This window comes from Dermacentor andersoni, chromosome 7 (genome assembly GCF_023375885.2).
Source record: "Dermacentor andersoni chromosome 7, qqDerAnde1_hic_scaffold, whole genome shotgun sequence".
Taxonomy (NCBI): Eukaryota; Metazoa; Arthropoda; class Arachnida; order Ixodida; family Ixodidae; genus Dermacentor; species Dermacentor andersoni.
Genome location: NC_092820.1, coordinates 112,105,980 through 112,119,455, shown reverse-complemented (window position 1 = coordinate 112,119,455; position 13,476 = coordinate 112,105,980). Strand labels below are relative to the sequence as shown.

The following is a 13,476-nucleotide window of genomic DNA, read 5'->3' as shown; positions in this document are numbered from 1 at the left end:
ATTTCGATGCGATATTCGGATTCGGAGGGCTGAAAACCAAAACGTACAGCTCTGCACTCATTTTTTTCTGGAAAACTCTTCAGCTTCCCTTTAAGGTAGCGAATAAAAAAGGACCTTAGGAGATTGAATTGTTTCGTAACTTGTAAAGAGTTGAGAGAGAAAGCTTGAAGGTGGCGGCTGTACGATGTCGTATTTAAAACCGCAATATTAGAAGTTTTATGAGATGCACATTGTAAGGATAAAAGACTGGCAATCTTTTACTAGTACCTACGTCAGAGTTGAAACAATGCACCAACCTCTCCTTCTGAAACTAAAAGGCATTGTATGTAGTCGCGTTGTTACAGATGTATATTTTGGAGGTCGCCGGCTTGCGGAAGTCTTTATGGACGAAGAAGGATTCATCCACTACTGCAACATGCTTGGCGATAGGTGAGTTCCTTTAATGTGAAGCTTTCGTTGTAATATCGGAAGGTTTTGATTAACTGATTATTATTGCACTATATTACTGTGCAGGTTCGTTTCATGCTTTCCGAAGCGATTATTGCGGAGGTTATTTAAAAAAGAAAGCTTGCCTTGTGGCATTCGACGGGTTTAGATACTGTTGTCAGTGGTGGTGTTGCCTTGACTGCGGAACGAAAGATTCATGGTTGAGAATCGGAAGATCTGATGAGCCAAGAAAGGAAATGGCGGGAAAGGTTACAGCTTGCCTTAACAAAAGAAACAACTAAATCTCGTTATTGAGTAGGAATTCCATGCCCGCAGACGGGCTACAAGGAAATATATCTGCTGTGTTTCGGCAGAAACATTATAATATAGCACTGATCTAGTTAACTTCAACGAAATCGCTCAGCTTTGCTCTGCCTGTTTCTCTCCAAGGTAACAAAACGTAACTTATACATAACTTTCGCTCAAAGCGGGAAGCAGCGATAGTGAGAGAAAAATGTTAGGATATCTTATGAAGTAAGGCTTTCACATTTGTCGACGGTATAAACTGCAGCAAAACATTCGATGACCAACTAAAAACGTGTGATGTTTGACACAGATAAACCATGGTTCACTCGATGACTACAAATACACGCGCTCACTGAGCTGGCGTGCTCACTGAGCGGCTACGAAGTTCACACGTGCTTCTCCCAAGCCAAACACTCCGTCTTGCCCCACCCTGCACTATTTGATAGGTTGCGTTCCTTGGAAACTTGACACGTCATATAACATCCAGCACTGTGTGCGTGGGGAGATAGGAACATTCGGGGGGGGGGGGGGGGCAAAATATGCAGAGGTTTGATTGCAGCAACGCCTAAAATCCTGTCCAGGTCAGCGTAATGATAAATGAAATAGTACACGCAGGAGGGACGACACTTAATAGACACATAACGCACGTTAGGCAACATAGAGAATGAATGCGTCTTGGTGGGAATAGTGCCTCGAGGAAGAAGTCGAAAGTACTTTCGTAGCTTGGGACCCACAGGCAGCTCTAGTCCACGGTTCAAGCACCCGTTCTGACTACAGCTGTGAGCACTGAGGCAAATAGTGCAGCAACCTTGTCGGCTTGCCCTCGCATTCTTTTGAACGTTAAAACAACGCCGCAAAAGAAGGCCGGACAGAGGAAAGAACACACAGCACAAAGCGATGACTAGCACCTGAAGAGTTTATGGTGATGAGGGCAAAATAAAAAGCCAGAACAACCAAGCCTGTAACACCAAGGGCTCGTTCAAGGCGTTTGCATAAAACCAAAAAAGACCGGTCAAGACGCTTGTGGGGATGAAATTTGCCAGTAGTACACATGCAGCCGCTAGCCTTGTAGCCCTGAGCAAGAGTCGAGCAGGGTTGAACCAACCGGACTGCACGGAATAAATTGACGCAGTCCAGCCCACCCGAAGGGCACATGTAAATGCCGAAAGGTCGGGTTGGTGATTCGAACCGATCATCAATTAACCATACGCGTTGTCATATTTCTGGCTTTGACCCATGTTGTCGTAGCAACAAGGACCCGCTTCTGTTGGGTGACCCGTCCTGACAGTGCAAAATAAATGTGAACAGGAATAAAATTTAACAAAGCAAACAAAACAACTCCGCTACCAACATCAAATTATGCAACATTCCGCTCGCTGATGCAACGTCAAGCTGTGTGAACTATTTTTGTAGACAAGGTCTTCTTAGCTGACTTCACACATGATTGGTGTATCTGGGATCTCATAATCTTATAGTCACTTCCAGAAAAAAAATTGCGCAGATCCCACGCATTGTAGGAATCGAATAGCGACTAAGCTTTTCGTGCTGTATGCTTTGATTGACGATAACTAGTGGTGATGTTGACGGCTATTACTTCATATCTTCGATGTTTGGCTAACACGAGAGTAGTGAGTTGATGTTAAACGCTACTTTGCGTGCACCACTGCTGTTTGTCTGCGTAGTACACAGAACACACAGGGACAGGTGTTTGCTTGAGGCGTTGTTGTGCGCCATATTTTATAACCTCTGAGAGGGTTGAGCGTTGTCATTGCCTCACATGGCACATCACGTTGTGGCAGAAGTATTAAACTTGAATTGGATTATGGTGCTGTACGTGCCAAAACCACACTCGGATTAGGAGGCATGCCGTAGTGGCGGACTCCGGATTAATTTTGACACCGTGATGTCCTTTAACGTGTTCCAAAATCTAAGTGCACGTGCGTTTTCTATTTCGCCCCCGTCAAAACGCTGCTGCCGCGAACGGGATTACATCCACGACCTCTACCAATGCCATAGCCGCAACGCTGATGCAGTGGGCACAGTAGTGTTGATTTGACGGTCGGCCGCTTCGGTGGTGTCTCCTGGACCCTGCGATGCGGTTTAATTAATGTGGTTCTGCTTCTACGCGCCCACTATCAGTTGCCCGCTTGACATATTTGCATGGCGTTTATGTTTAGAAATGACAGCAACGTACTGTACCGTACCTTGAACCTTGAAGCTTATCCGGTGTCCCCGCAACCGCTGTCGTATAGTGGGGGCGCGGGGGTTTCCTTTCCTTCTCAGGTCACCTCCCCCCTCTCTTGTATGGGAACTGCCTGTTCTCCTCCCTCTCCTTCATCTCCTCTGTACAGGTGTATCTGCATCCCCTCTGCCCTCGCACATTAGGTGATAGGGAAGCGCTGCAGTTCCTGCAACGCTTCTGAGAGGAGTCACGGATAATTGCAGCTGTCACGCGAATAATATGGCAACGACCAGGGACCTCGAGAGGGTGTTGTGCACATTCGACAAGGTGGGGTGAAAACGAGTTTCTCCCGTCACCTTTCCACTCTTACTCGCGCCTGTCATGTATGTACACGCTCGGAATCACCCCCCGACACGGTGTGCGCGACAGCAGCAGGCCCATAGCAGCAACAGCAGCAGCAGCAGTGGGAAAGTCGAAGCAAGAGGCAAATAAAGCTTCACTTTAAAGGAACGTCCTATGATGCTCTATGAACATCAGTATGTTATCAAATGATAGCTCTTTATGCCGAGAACACGTATTCGTAGTGCGTAAATAGAAATATAAATAAACATGAATGATTTAGCCCTGAACCAGCTGGGTTGAGCGTGCCTGGGTTGGTGTTGGCCCCTGCCGTCAGCTACCAAGTGCCAGCAGGGTGAAGCGTCGCACCTGCACGCGCCAGCCAAGGCAAGAAGGCGGCCGATGCTCGCGAGGGCCGCCTTGCCCAAATGCGTCGATCGTGTCCTGGCCTCATATGAACACCCAAGCATCGATTCACTCTAGCTACGATGTATTTCGACCTAGTCTTCTTTAGCATCGACACTTCCTTGACCCTCTCTATTTTTTTAGTTACCGCAAAGGAACCGGTCAAGCATCTCCTGATTTGTTGGTTTCAATTTACCTCAACACGCGCAGCGCGGGTCGCGCATGGTGAACCGGTGCGGCAGGTAGGGGTGAAAAGATTGCGCATGCCCCATAGCACCAAGGACAGAATGGAGGTGCCGAAAGTGACAGCCTGAACACACCTGGAGTTCTCATGCAATTGTCACAGAAAATGCGAACTCGTAAGGATAAACTCCAAAAATATGTATTTATCTGAAGGCCAAGCGAGACTCCGACTTGCGAGTTGTTCTGAGTCAGAGAGGTTTAGTGACCTCGGGTAGCTCGACTGAGTGACTTCGAGTGACTTGGAAGTTAGAAGTCACCTGGCCCATGGAAGAAAGGTCTTCCCGACGGGTCGAAGTGTTTGAAACCTAAGCGCACCAAAGTTGAAACTGGCAATTTGTTATGGCTCATTACATTGGCAAAGATAGTGCCGCTTATTAGTGACGTGCCACCGACACAAGGGTGACAGCAGTGCCTAACTGGAGGAAGCGAAACCATCTGCGTTAGGCTGTAGTAGAAATCAGAGATGGTGTACGAGTTCGCAGATACGAACCACGGACACTGAGGTTTGAAACCCAACAACGGCATCCCCGATTCCTTAAGAATGGCTATCAATTTTTGCGATCTCAGAAAGATCGTAATGATGAGGCGCAAGAAAATCTCCATAAAGGGATGCCGTCAGGTGGCTGAGGTGGTCTCTCGAGTAGGTTTCATGTGTGCAGAACGTACCCTGATTATGCTCTCTCAGCAGAAACTCGAGGGTCACCGTAAGCAGAATGCGATCTTGTCTTTTTTTTATTGTTGAGTACTGGTGGTAGCAATTTTTGTCGAACGTGCATATCATGTGTAATGCACAAATATCTGCTATGATTTTTGGAAGACGGCATTATAAGGCAGCCGCAATCGTGGTTTATACGCGGGTCGTAACGTTCGTTTACAGAGAAGTGCTTTTATATTCATATGTGTTTCATCTATAACATTGGATGGAATAAAAAATCACTGCACGATTGCCTATGTACGTTGCGAAGTCTAGCTGACAGTTAGGCAGCAATACTTAGTGTCATCTAGCTAGTTTCAATATACTAAGGAGTTCCGTGTGGCGTTCTTAAAGCTTCTTCGTGGCAGCAGTTAGACGTACAATGACACTTTATTGACTGCCCAATCGTGACATATGAGCCTTTTGAAGGCCAATATAAGGTGCAAGAAGCACGTCGCAACTTAACCAGACGCGTCTTAGAGGAATCCGTGTACTGCACGTGACTTCGATTTGATTTTATAAATAGTAATTATACCAAAGCTCGAGACACATTGGCGCCGTCGAGGTATCCGCCGCCGTTGCCGGGCTGTCCCAATGGCGGTGAATTTGCCGCTCGCTCGCGACGGGCTAGAGCATCTGCAGAGTCGTGGAGTTGGTTTGGCTGCGAAAATGGCGAAAGCGGTGTGGAGGCACCCGAAACGCTACGCTCAATGGCATCGGGTATGGTGCGAGGACAGTGTTCTCCCTTCCGCTGGTGGCATTGCCGTTGCTCGCATGCTCATGATAAGTACACTATATTTGAGGAGAACTTTCTGTGCCAGTAAAGGATGAGCTGCGGCAGCAAAGTGCGCATAAGCGGCAGAGCAATGCAATCGCCACTAGTATGTGATGATTGAGAGGTTGTATGCTTGCTCGTTTCCAAGGATGCCACGATGACTTCGCAACCATACAAATACGCCGTCATGTCCTATCTCAACTGCCTGATGGTAAATTTCCAGTGTGTCCGCGACAAGTCGTTCGTGTGGTCCACGGCGTAATGCAGAGAGCAAACTCAGACCGGCGGCCTCGGAATCGCAGAAGATGAACCATTTCTGGGGCCCTTCCTGAACGACCAATTGAGTTGTTGCTCGGAAAGCTCTAAGTTAGACAGCCGTCGTTGATGTGAAGTGCGATGCCCTGAATTTTATCACTATAGATTTTCCTGGGACAAATACTGCAGCTGAAGCTGGAGTGCATGACCGACCCATCGCTATAAACATAAAAGTGGTCACCGTGCACATCATATAATAACAATTATGCTGCCTGCTCCAATGCTGCTGACGGCATTTGTGCCTTCTTCTTGATGCCTGGAATTGTAAGGCACACTCGAGGTGACTGCAGACACCACAGGGGCAGCGAAGGACATGCTGCTGGGACGTAATTTGATGGTAGCGATGCTCCGTGAGTAGTCACAAGACGGCTGAAACTCGTATGTGGCCTAACTGTTTCCAGGCAAGGAAGATGGTGAAATGGTGTCCTTGCGACATGTGAAATATTCATTTTTAGAGCGTCGGCTGCAATGTATGTTGTTATAGGGTGGTCACACGCTATGACGATTGTGGCTGCTGTGGGTGAACACTTAGGGAGGCCGAGGCACGTCCGTAGAACTTGGGCTTGTATGGTCTGGGAGTGCGTGAAGGCTCGTTTTGCTATTGCTTCTCAGCACGGGCAGGCTGTATCTTAAAATTATGAGGTCTTGCGTGCGAAAACCACTTTCTGATTATGAGGTACGCCGTAGTGGAGGACTCCGGAAATTTCGGCCACCTGGGGTTCTTTAACGTGCACCTAAATCTAAGTAGACGGGTGTTTTCGCATTTCGCCCCAATCTAAATGCGGCCGCCGTGGCCGGGATTTGATCCCGCTACCTTGTGCTCAGCAGCCTAACACCATAGCCACAGAGCAACCACGGCAGGTAGGCTGTATCTTCGGAAGCCCATAAATATTGCATGGTACAGCTGCAACATTGATTTCACAGATGCGCCCTAAGTCATTCCGGCAAAAAATTAAATACATGGGCTATTGCAGTCAACGTCATTTTCATATATTGTAACGAACAGTTCAATGAGTTCAGGTAGTGCTATTTATTGTGGGCTGACTTGTGCCCGGGGACTAGATAAAAAAATGACTGTTGCGTTCCAAACAGGAGATCACAAATGCCTTCTTCTCTTTTTACTCTCGAGCAGCGCTTCCCCTCTTCCTCTTCTTGCATTCCTAAACCATGGCCACATACGATGCGAGTGCGTGCGGCAAATGCACGTGCCACTATGTCTTCGTCTTTGGTTTTTCGCCAATGCGCCGTTATCCTCTTGGAGTGCGCACGGACCTGTGCGCGTTGTTTAAAGAAGGTTTCTATCTTGTATCATTACCCCCTCCAAGAACGCATCGTCCCGATGTGTAAAGCGACGAAATTGTTGGCAAGTTGTTGTCCATATTAAAGTGGTACATGGTACTGCATAGATGTGCTTGGTGGAATATTCACTGCCTGCCATAATATGGCTTCATTCTGACCAAATGCACAGTTTCTGTGCGACGTCGCCATCGTGATGAGCTCACTGGTCCTTCCGGTGTAACTTCACAGCTTAAGAGACTGATGCGGCAAAGTACTCGGTAAGGGCCGAAATGACGGCACAAATGCTTTTCGAACAGGCCGCGCGTCCGCACGGGAATCCACACCCATACTCTGTCGCCTGGTGCATACTCGACTTCTCTTGACCGCAACTTGTATCGGTCCACGTCGATGCGCTGCCTTTGTTGAATGTGGTGTCGCGTCAGCTGAGCTAACGTGCTTCTTCGGCCCTCTGTTTAAAGTCGCTGATGCCAGTGTTCTGATCTGCACTGTTGCTGACAGGCAGCATTGCATCTAAGGGTGGGGTGACTGTGCGGCCAAGAACAAGCTGGAATGGTGTTACTTGAGTGGTCTCTTGCAATGCGGTATTGCAAGGGAATGTTGCATAGGGTAGTATCTTGTCACATGTACCGTACTCTAACTCTACGTAAATTGACAACACATCCGTCAGCACCCTGTTCAATCGGTCGGTTAGCCCATTTGTTTGAGGGTGATTGGCAGTTATTTGGCCAGTAGTACTCCGAATGAATTTGGGCGAATGTTCTACTCACTCCGAGGTATCCTCGTAGTGGGTCATCTTGACAGGCTTCCAAGATTTCGGATCGCAAGGCCGAAGGAACGACGAGTAGGAATTTCTCTGTGTTGTAATTTCGTTCGTAGGCCCCACAGCTCACACCCTCACCTCACATAGGCCTTACAGCTTCATCGACAATGATACGGTATTTGTCGATGGATATTCTGACATTCTTTTCACTTTTAATGTCGTTGAGAAAGACGACGGGAATTATCGTACAAGGTTTTCTATTTGCTGCTTCTGGTTCGGCGATAGTGTTGCCTCGATGTTAATGGATGCGATTATAGAGTCTGGGTTGTCAGAATTGAGCATCGTAAGAGCTCAAATCCGTAATCTGTACGCAATTGTTAAGGCGGGCAATGACAGTTCCCTATGCAACATGCTGGACTTCATTTCCAAAATTAGCCAGAGAGACATTCGAATACCCGTTACACAGCCGAAGACCCCTTGCGGCCCAGATGCCTTTTCCAAGTAAGAGCCCAGTATTACTGCCCGCGTGCAGCGGTGGCCTAGAGGTAAAGCATCCGCCTTGCGTGCAAGAGGACCGTGGTTTGAATCCCGGTGCCAAGCAATTTTCCATTGCATTAAAAAAATATCTCAGTGGCACTGTTCACCGAGGTTGATGTTGCTGTGAAATGTCAGAGCTTTGGCACGTTGAAAGATACTTCTGGATTCTAAAGGGGCGTTCACCATTTCTTGGACAAGGAGCGGTTACGCAAAACCCCCGAAGTGCCGCTGTGGGGTATTCGCACATCCTGTAGATATGACCAGCTTCGCCGCAGTGGTAGCACAGTGGAATTCTATAAGGAGTGCGCCATATGTCAGCCTTCCGGAATCTCAGGCGGAGACGGTATGAACTGAGGTTCGGGTACATGGGTAGTTTCCGTGGCGAAAGTACGTTCGGGGGATCCTCTGAGTTCCACAGCATGCGATGTCATCGGCCGTACCGGTGAGGACGCTTGTGGCTATGCTTGCGGGTGCTGTTTGCGTACTGCTTGTCTCACTTCTTCGCGAACCACTGCTATCAATGAAGAGACTGATATAGGGCCATAGTTAGGCTGTTGCCTCTAGAGCTCTTCTCGAACCACAGATATAACAAGTTCTCGTGACACCTCGACGCTGTTCCCGAATATTGCCGATGTTGCAGCAACAGGTGCCTCGTTCATATCGCGGTTGTAGGGCCTCGCTCGCTGTTGAAGTGTCTTTTCCATAGTTGCCACCTCGGAGCAGAATTCGGCGACGGTGAATGGAGGGCTTCGAACTAAACGGGCAAATAGTTCCTGCTTCACACCGCGCATCAGATGTCGAAGCTTCTTGTCCTCACGCATGCTAGAATAGGCCCGGCGGCATAAGTGGGACATATCTTCGACATACATTGCCATGCTTTCGTCGTTCTGAAGTTGAAGTATTAAAGTTTATTTAACTTAAATAACGTATACAATTGCAAAGTACACGCGACCCAACAAATTTCTTAAAGGGTCCCTCACGATTGTTATTAGAAAAAAAGACACTTCTATGCCATCTGCTTTTTTTGTACTGCAAGATCACATAGAACAAAAATAGCTGAAATAACTAAAACAAGAAAATACAGTAGTAGGGAAATTTCACAAGTTAGATACATTTATCTAACAATTTTCTTGTTTTACATCATCGAAAATGTTGGCCCAGCAAAAGAAAAAGTGAGGATGTGTGCAAGCATACCCATTGTTACGCATTGTGAATAAGTAAGTGTCTTAATTGTTCAAGAAATGCATGCAGTGTTCTTAGAGCTGTTAGGTTACTACCAAGCCTATTCCAGACGGAGGCGTGTAAACTGTAGCGTAGAGGAACCGTAATTAGAATTTACGTTAGGCAATACAAAACGACCGCGAGATGCGTTCCCAACATTCCCTTCTTGCTTGCAAAGCGGCTTCAGCATTTTTCCTGCGGTCTGTCCGCAGATACGTGACCAGCAGCTCGCGTCGGAAGTCATCCCATGACCGGAGGGCAGCTTCATGGTTTTCAAACCGCGTTCGTGCACAGTCTTGCCGCGCGAAGCAAACGTTGCGGAGGTTCCGGTCTTCGTCCCATCCATTCTAGTCCGCCACGTGCTCAAAGCCTTCCAACGAGTCCTCCACGTCTTCGAAAGTGTCGCCGTGGAAAGACTGGCGCGTCCGCGGCTGATCGATGACGATGCGGGTTGAGGCGGCCTGGGATATCATTTAAGTATTGTCTGCTGCTGCTACTCTAGTTGGCTCCGGCAAAATAGGAAACTCAGGTGGCTGACCGCGTAGGCGATGGCTCGTGCGCTGGTCGACAGGCGTGAGCTCGTTGGGTCTGAATTTGCATGGCTCCGGACTGCTTTCTCCAACTCGAATGCGGCTGGAAATCATTACCCCGCACCTCTACCAGAATTTTAACGAACAGTTCGCGTAGTTGAGATAAAACTGTTTATTGTGGGCTGCGCTGTGCCCGGGGAGTAAATAAAAAGATGACTGCGGTGTTCAAAACAGGTGATCGGAAAAGCCTTCTTCTCTTTTTTCTCTTAAGCACCGCTTCACCTCTTCCACAGCTTGTATTCCCCGACAACGGTCACATGTGATGCGAGTGCGTGCGGCGAATGCACGCGCCATTATGTCTTGGTCTTTGTTTTTCCCCAATACGCCGTTATCCTCTTGGAGGGCGCACGAACCTGCGTTCGTTGTTTAAATATGGTTTCTACCTTGGTTTCGATTTGAAATATGTGGCGTCCATGATGAATCATGGTCGATGATCACTCCAAGAAAAAGGTGCTTTGTTTCTTAATTAATTACTTGTCTATCTACGTGAGTAACACAATGGAGTCACAATTTTGAGTGTAAATTCGACTAAGCGGCACTTTTCTGAGGAGAGTTCCAGGCCTTTCGTATGCAGGCAAGAAAAATTTGTGTGACAGCCTTCTGCAGCCTCACTCGCATCTACGGACGTGTCACGCCGGACGCCCAAATACAGATATATGCATTTATTGATACCTGCACCATCCTTGTCAATGATCCAGTGCCATGCAACAGTGCTACATTGAAGAGCGTGGGACTTAATACCCGCCTTGCAGCACATATTTGCTGGTTAGATGGTGGGAGGTCATCTCATCCTCTGTAAGCACGAAAAAGGATCTATCTACCAAATAGCTGTGGATCCAGCGCACTGCAAGGCGACCAATGCCCATGTCAATCAAAGCACCGAGGATTGCTTGGTGCGCTACATTACCATATGCGCCTTTGACATCAAGAAACATTGCTACCGCTAATCGTTTCATGCTCTTCTGATGTTGAATAGATGTTACGAAATCAAGCACGTTATCGATGAATGATCGACCGCGCCGGAAGTCCGCCATTGCATTCGGATATACCTCATGATGCTCTAAGTAGCATTCCAGACTTGTCAACACCATCCTATTCATTAGATTTCCAACGCAACTGGCAATAGCGATGGGACGGTGCGATGCAAAGTCTAATGGAGATTTAGAACTTTTAGGTAAATTCACTATAGGCAATTGTCCTTTTACTCACAAGGAATCAATCCGCCGCACCGTGATTCGTTGTATCTCTCGAAGAGTACGCTGCGGGCTTTTTGGCCATGGTTTCCAAGTGCATTATATGTGATCCCGTCGGTCCCAGCCTATTATGACTTCCTACAAGTCGCGAGCGCAGCTTCTAGTTCCTTCATAGAGAACATGAGATGCATGCGAGAGCCCTGGGATGCCGCAACAGCACGTGATGCTCATACAGGCAGTAACGTCAAGCCAGCAATTCTTGCGTAGAGGTCCTCAGCAACGTCAACCTCACGCCGTACTTGATGCACGGTAAGAGACATAAAAGGGTGGCGCTGTTGCGCAGACGATTGTAGGCCATGCAGAATTCTCCATATATAAGGGAGAGGTTTATTGGGAGGATCCAAACACTCGTAAAAGTATTACCACTTTTAAGATTGCAATGTATCGATGCGACGTTGGATTTTCTTTTGGACCCGCCTTGCCTTCCTCAGATCATGAATACATTTGGTGCACCTGTATCTTCTTGCTGCTGGTCGGCGAATCGTTCTAATCCTTTCCAATTGAGCTTCGTAATCTATATATTTTGCAGAAGGCCTAAAAGTGAACATAGCCTCTTGCAGCGCATTGTGAAACTGATTCTCTAGCAATGATGGGTGGCCTTCTTTATATTTGCCTTCCATAAGCAGCATGAACTTCGTCCAGCCCGTTTTACGGAAGGCGATGGATAGCGAGTTGGCTACTCGTATGATCTTCAAATAGGTAGGAACGTAATCAGTTCCATAGGTTTCTTTGTCTGACAATCACTTTACACTGCTTCAAGGACACCGAGAGACCAAAGTCAAGTCTAGGCAACTGCTGTAGGTCAGAAGAACTTCAGTTTGGCCTAGTTGGTGTTTACTGCATATCATATTGGCCACGAATAAAGACGGGGACAGTGGAATAAAACACAAAAACGCCACACGCGGTGTCGTTTTTGTGTTCTCTTCCCCTGCCCCCGTCTTTAATTGAGGTCAATATGATATGCTGTAGGCCAGTCTCCATAAATAGGTTGGGCTTCCGTCATCGAGACAACAAAGCTTTGGCTCCGATGCAAATGCTACTAGTCTTCTTCCCTTGGAGTCCATTTTCAAGCTCCGCCAGAGCGGGTGGTGTGCGTTAAAGCCTCGGCTAAGAAGCCCAGCACCAGGCTTTGCAGATAACAAAGCATGCACTCGTTCCGTGTCAAAATGACTGGTTGAAGAAATATATGCAGCGACGAGAGTGAATGTAAGTTTCTTTGTTTTTACAGTTCAACACACGTATTGGTCGTCGTCGTGAGGCAAAACTGAATGTAGTACGTAAGTGAGTTCACACCGAACATAGGCGATGACCTTGCTGATGACACTACACGTCATGGATGAGAAAGCTTCATAGACCAACAGGTGGATGGTAGTTTGAAGGTTTGGTTCGAAGGCGATGACAATCAGAAATTTGTTCGAGAAAGTTAAAGGTCGAAAATTCGAAATTCTATATCTGAGGCCCCGAGCTTTCCACTGAAACGTTATGCTTCTTTGACATCTTTACGGAGCCACAGTAGTGAATGAGCCATGGTGATTTTCAAGACTCGCAAGTACTGGATTCATCGCGTCCAGTACCTGCAGTGTGCTGCGAGCACGTGGGGTGTTCAAGTTCGTCAGTAGGGTAAGCATAACATTTATGAATGACATAGGCATGTTGAGCACTTGCAGGTCCTGGCGTTCCGCGCGGACTGATAAAGGGCCGGCTGCAGGGCCGGCTGCAGGGCCATTCGTAGTTGGTGGATGAGTCACGTCTCCTAGTTCTGCAAGTTTGTGTGGCTTCGGCAGAGGTGGCCATGCTTCACTTGAAATGGCGATAGTGATAGGCGATGGCGTCCCTCTCTCGCCTGCACTGGTAATGCATGACGTCCGCGGTTCATGACCAGTCTTCGCCGGATTGGGCACTTCCTTCACACACTTCCTTATCAGCGTGTTGTCTTGACTTACGGTGCGGGAAACACCGGCGTCTCACTTTAGTTGCGGCTTCTTTATGTGTCGAATGCGCTCTGACCAGCGGACTGAAGATCCTCTGTTCAATTTTCTGGAACGGGCAATCTTTCGAAGTCGCATCGTGTGCACCCTTGCAGTTGGAGCACTTGAAGTCCGCTGCACGACCCGTGTGAGATCTATGTGAC

The 13,476-nt window shown here is 47.8% G+C and overlaps 1 protein-coding gene across 2 annotated transcripts in view; it reads left to right on the top strand.

The window, feature by feature from the left end:
- Nucleotides 1-13,476, top strand: part of LOC126533977 (phospholipase A2-like) — a 57,572-nt gene that overhangs the window by 27,183 nt on the left and 16,913 nt on the right. Inside the window, exon 3 of one of the 2 annotated variants that reach the window (XM_050181194.3) lies at nt 331-429. The exons of the other annotated variant lie outside the window; for it this stretch is intronic. Within the exon in view, the coding sequence (XP_050037151.1) occupies nt 331-429 (99 nt within the window). The remainder of the gene's footprint in view (nt 1-330; nt 430-13,476) is intronic. 2 annotated transcript variants of the gene reach the window in all.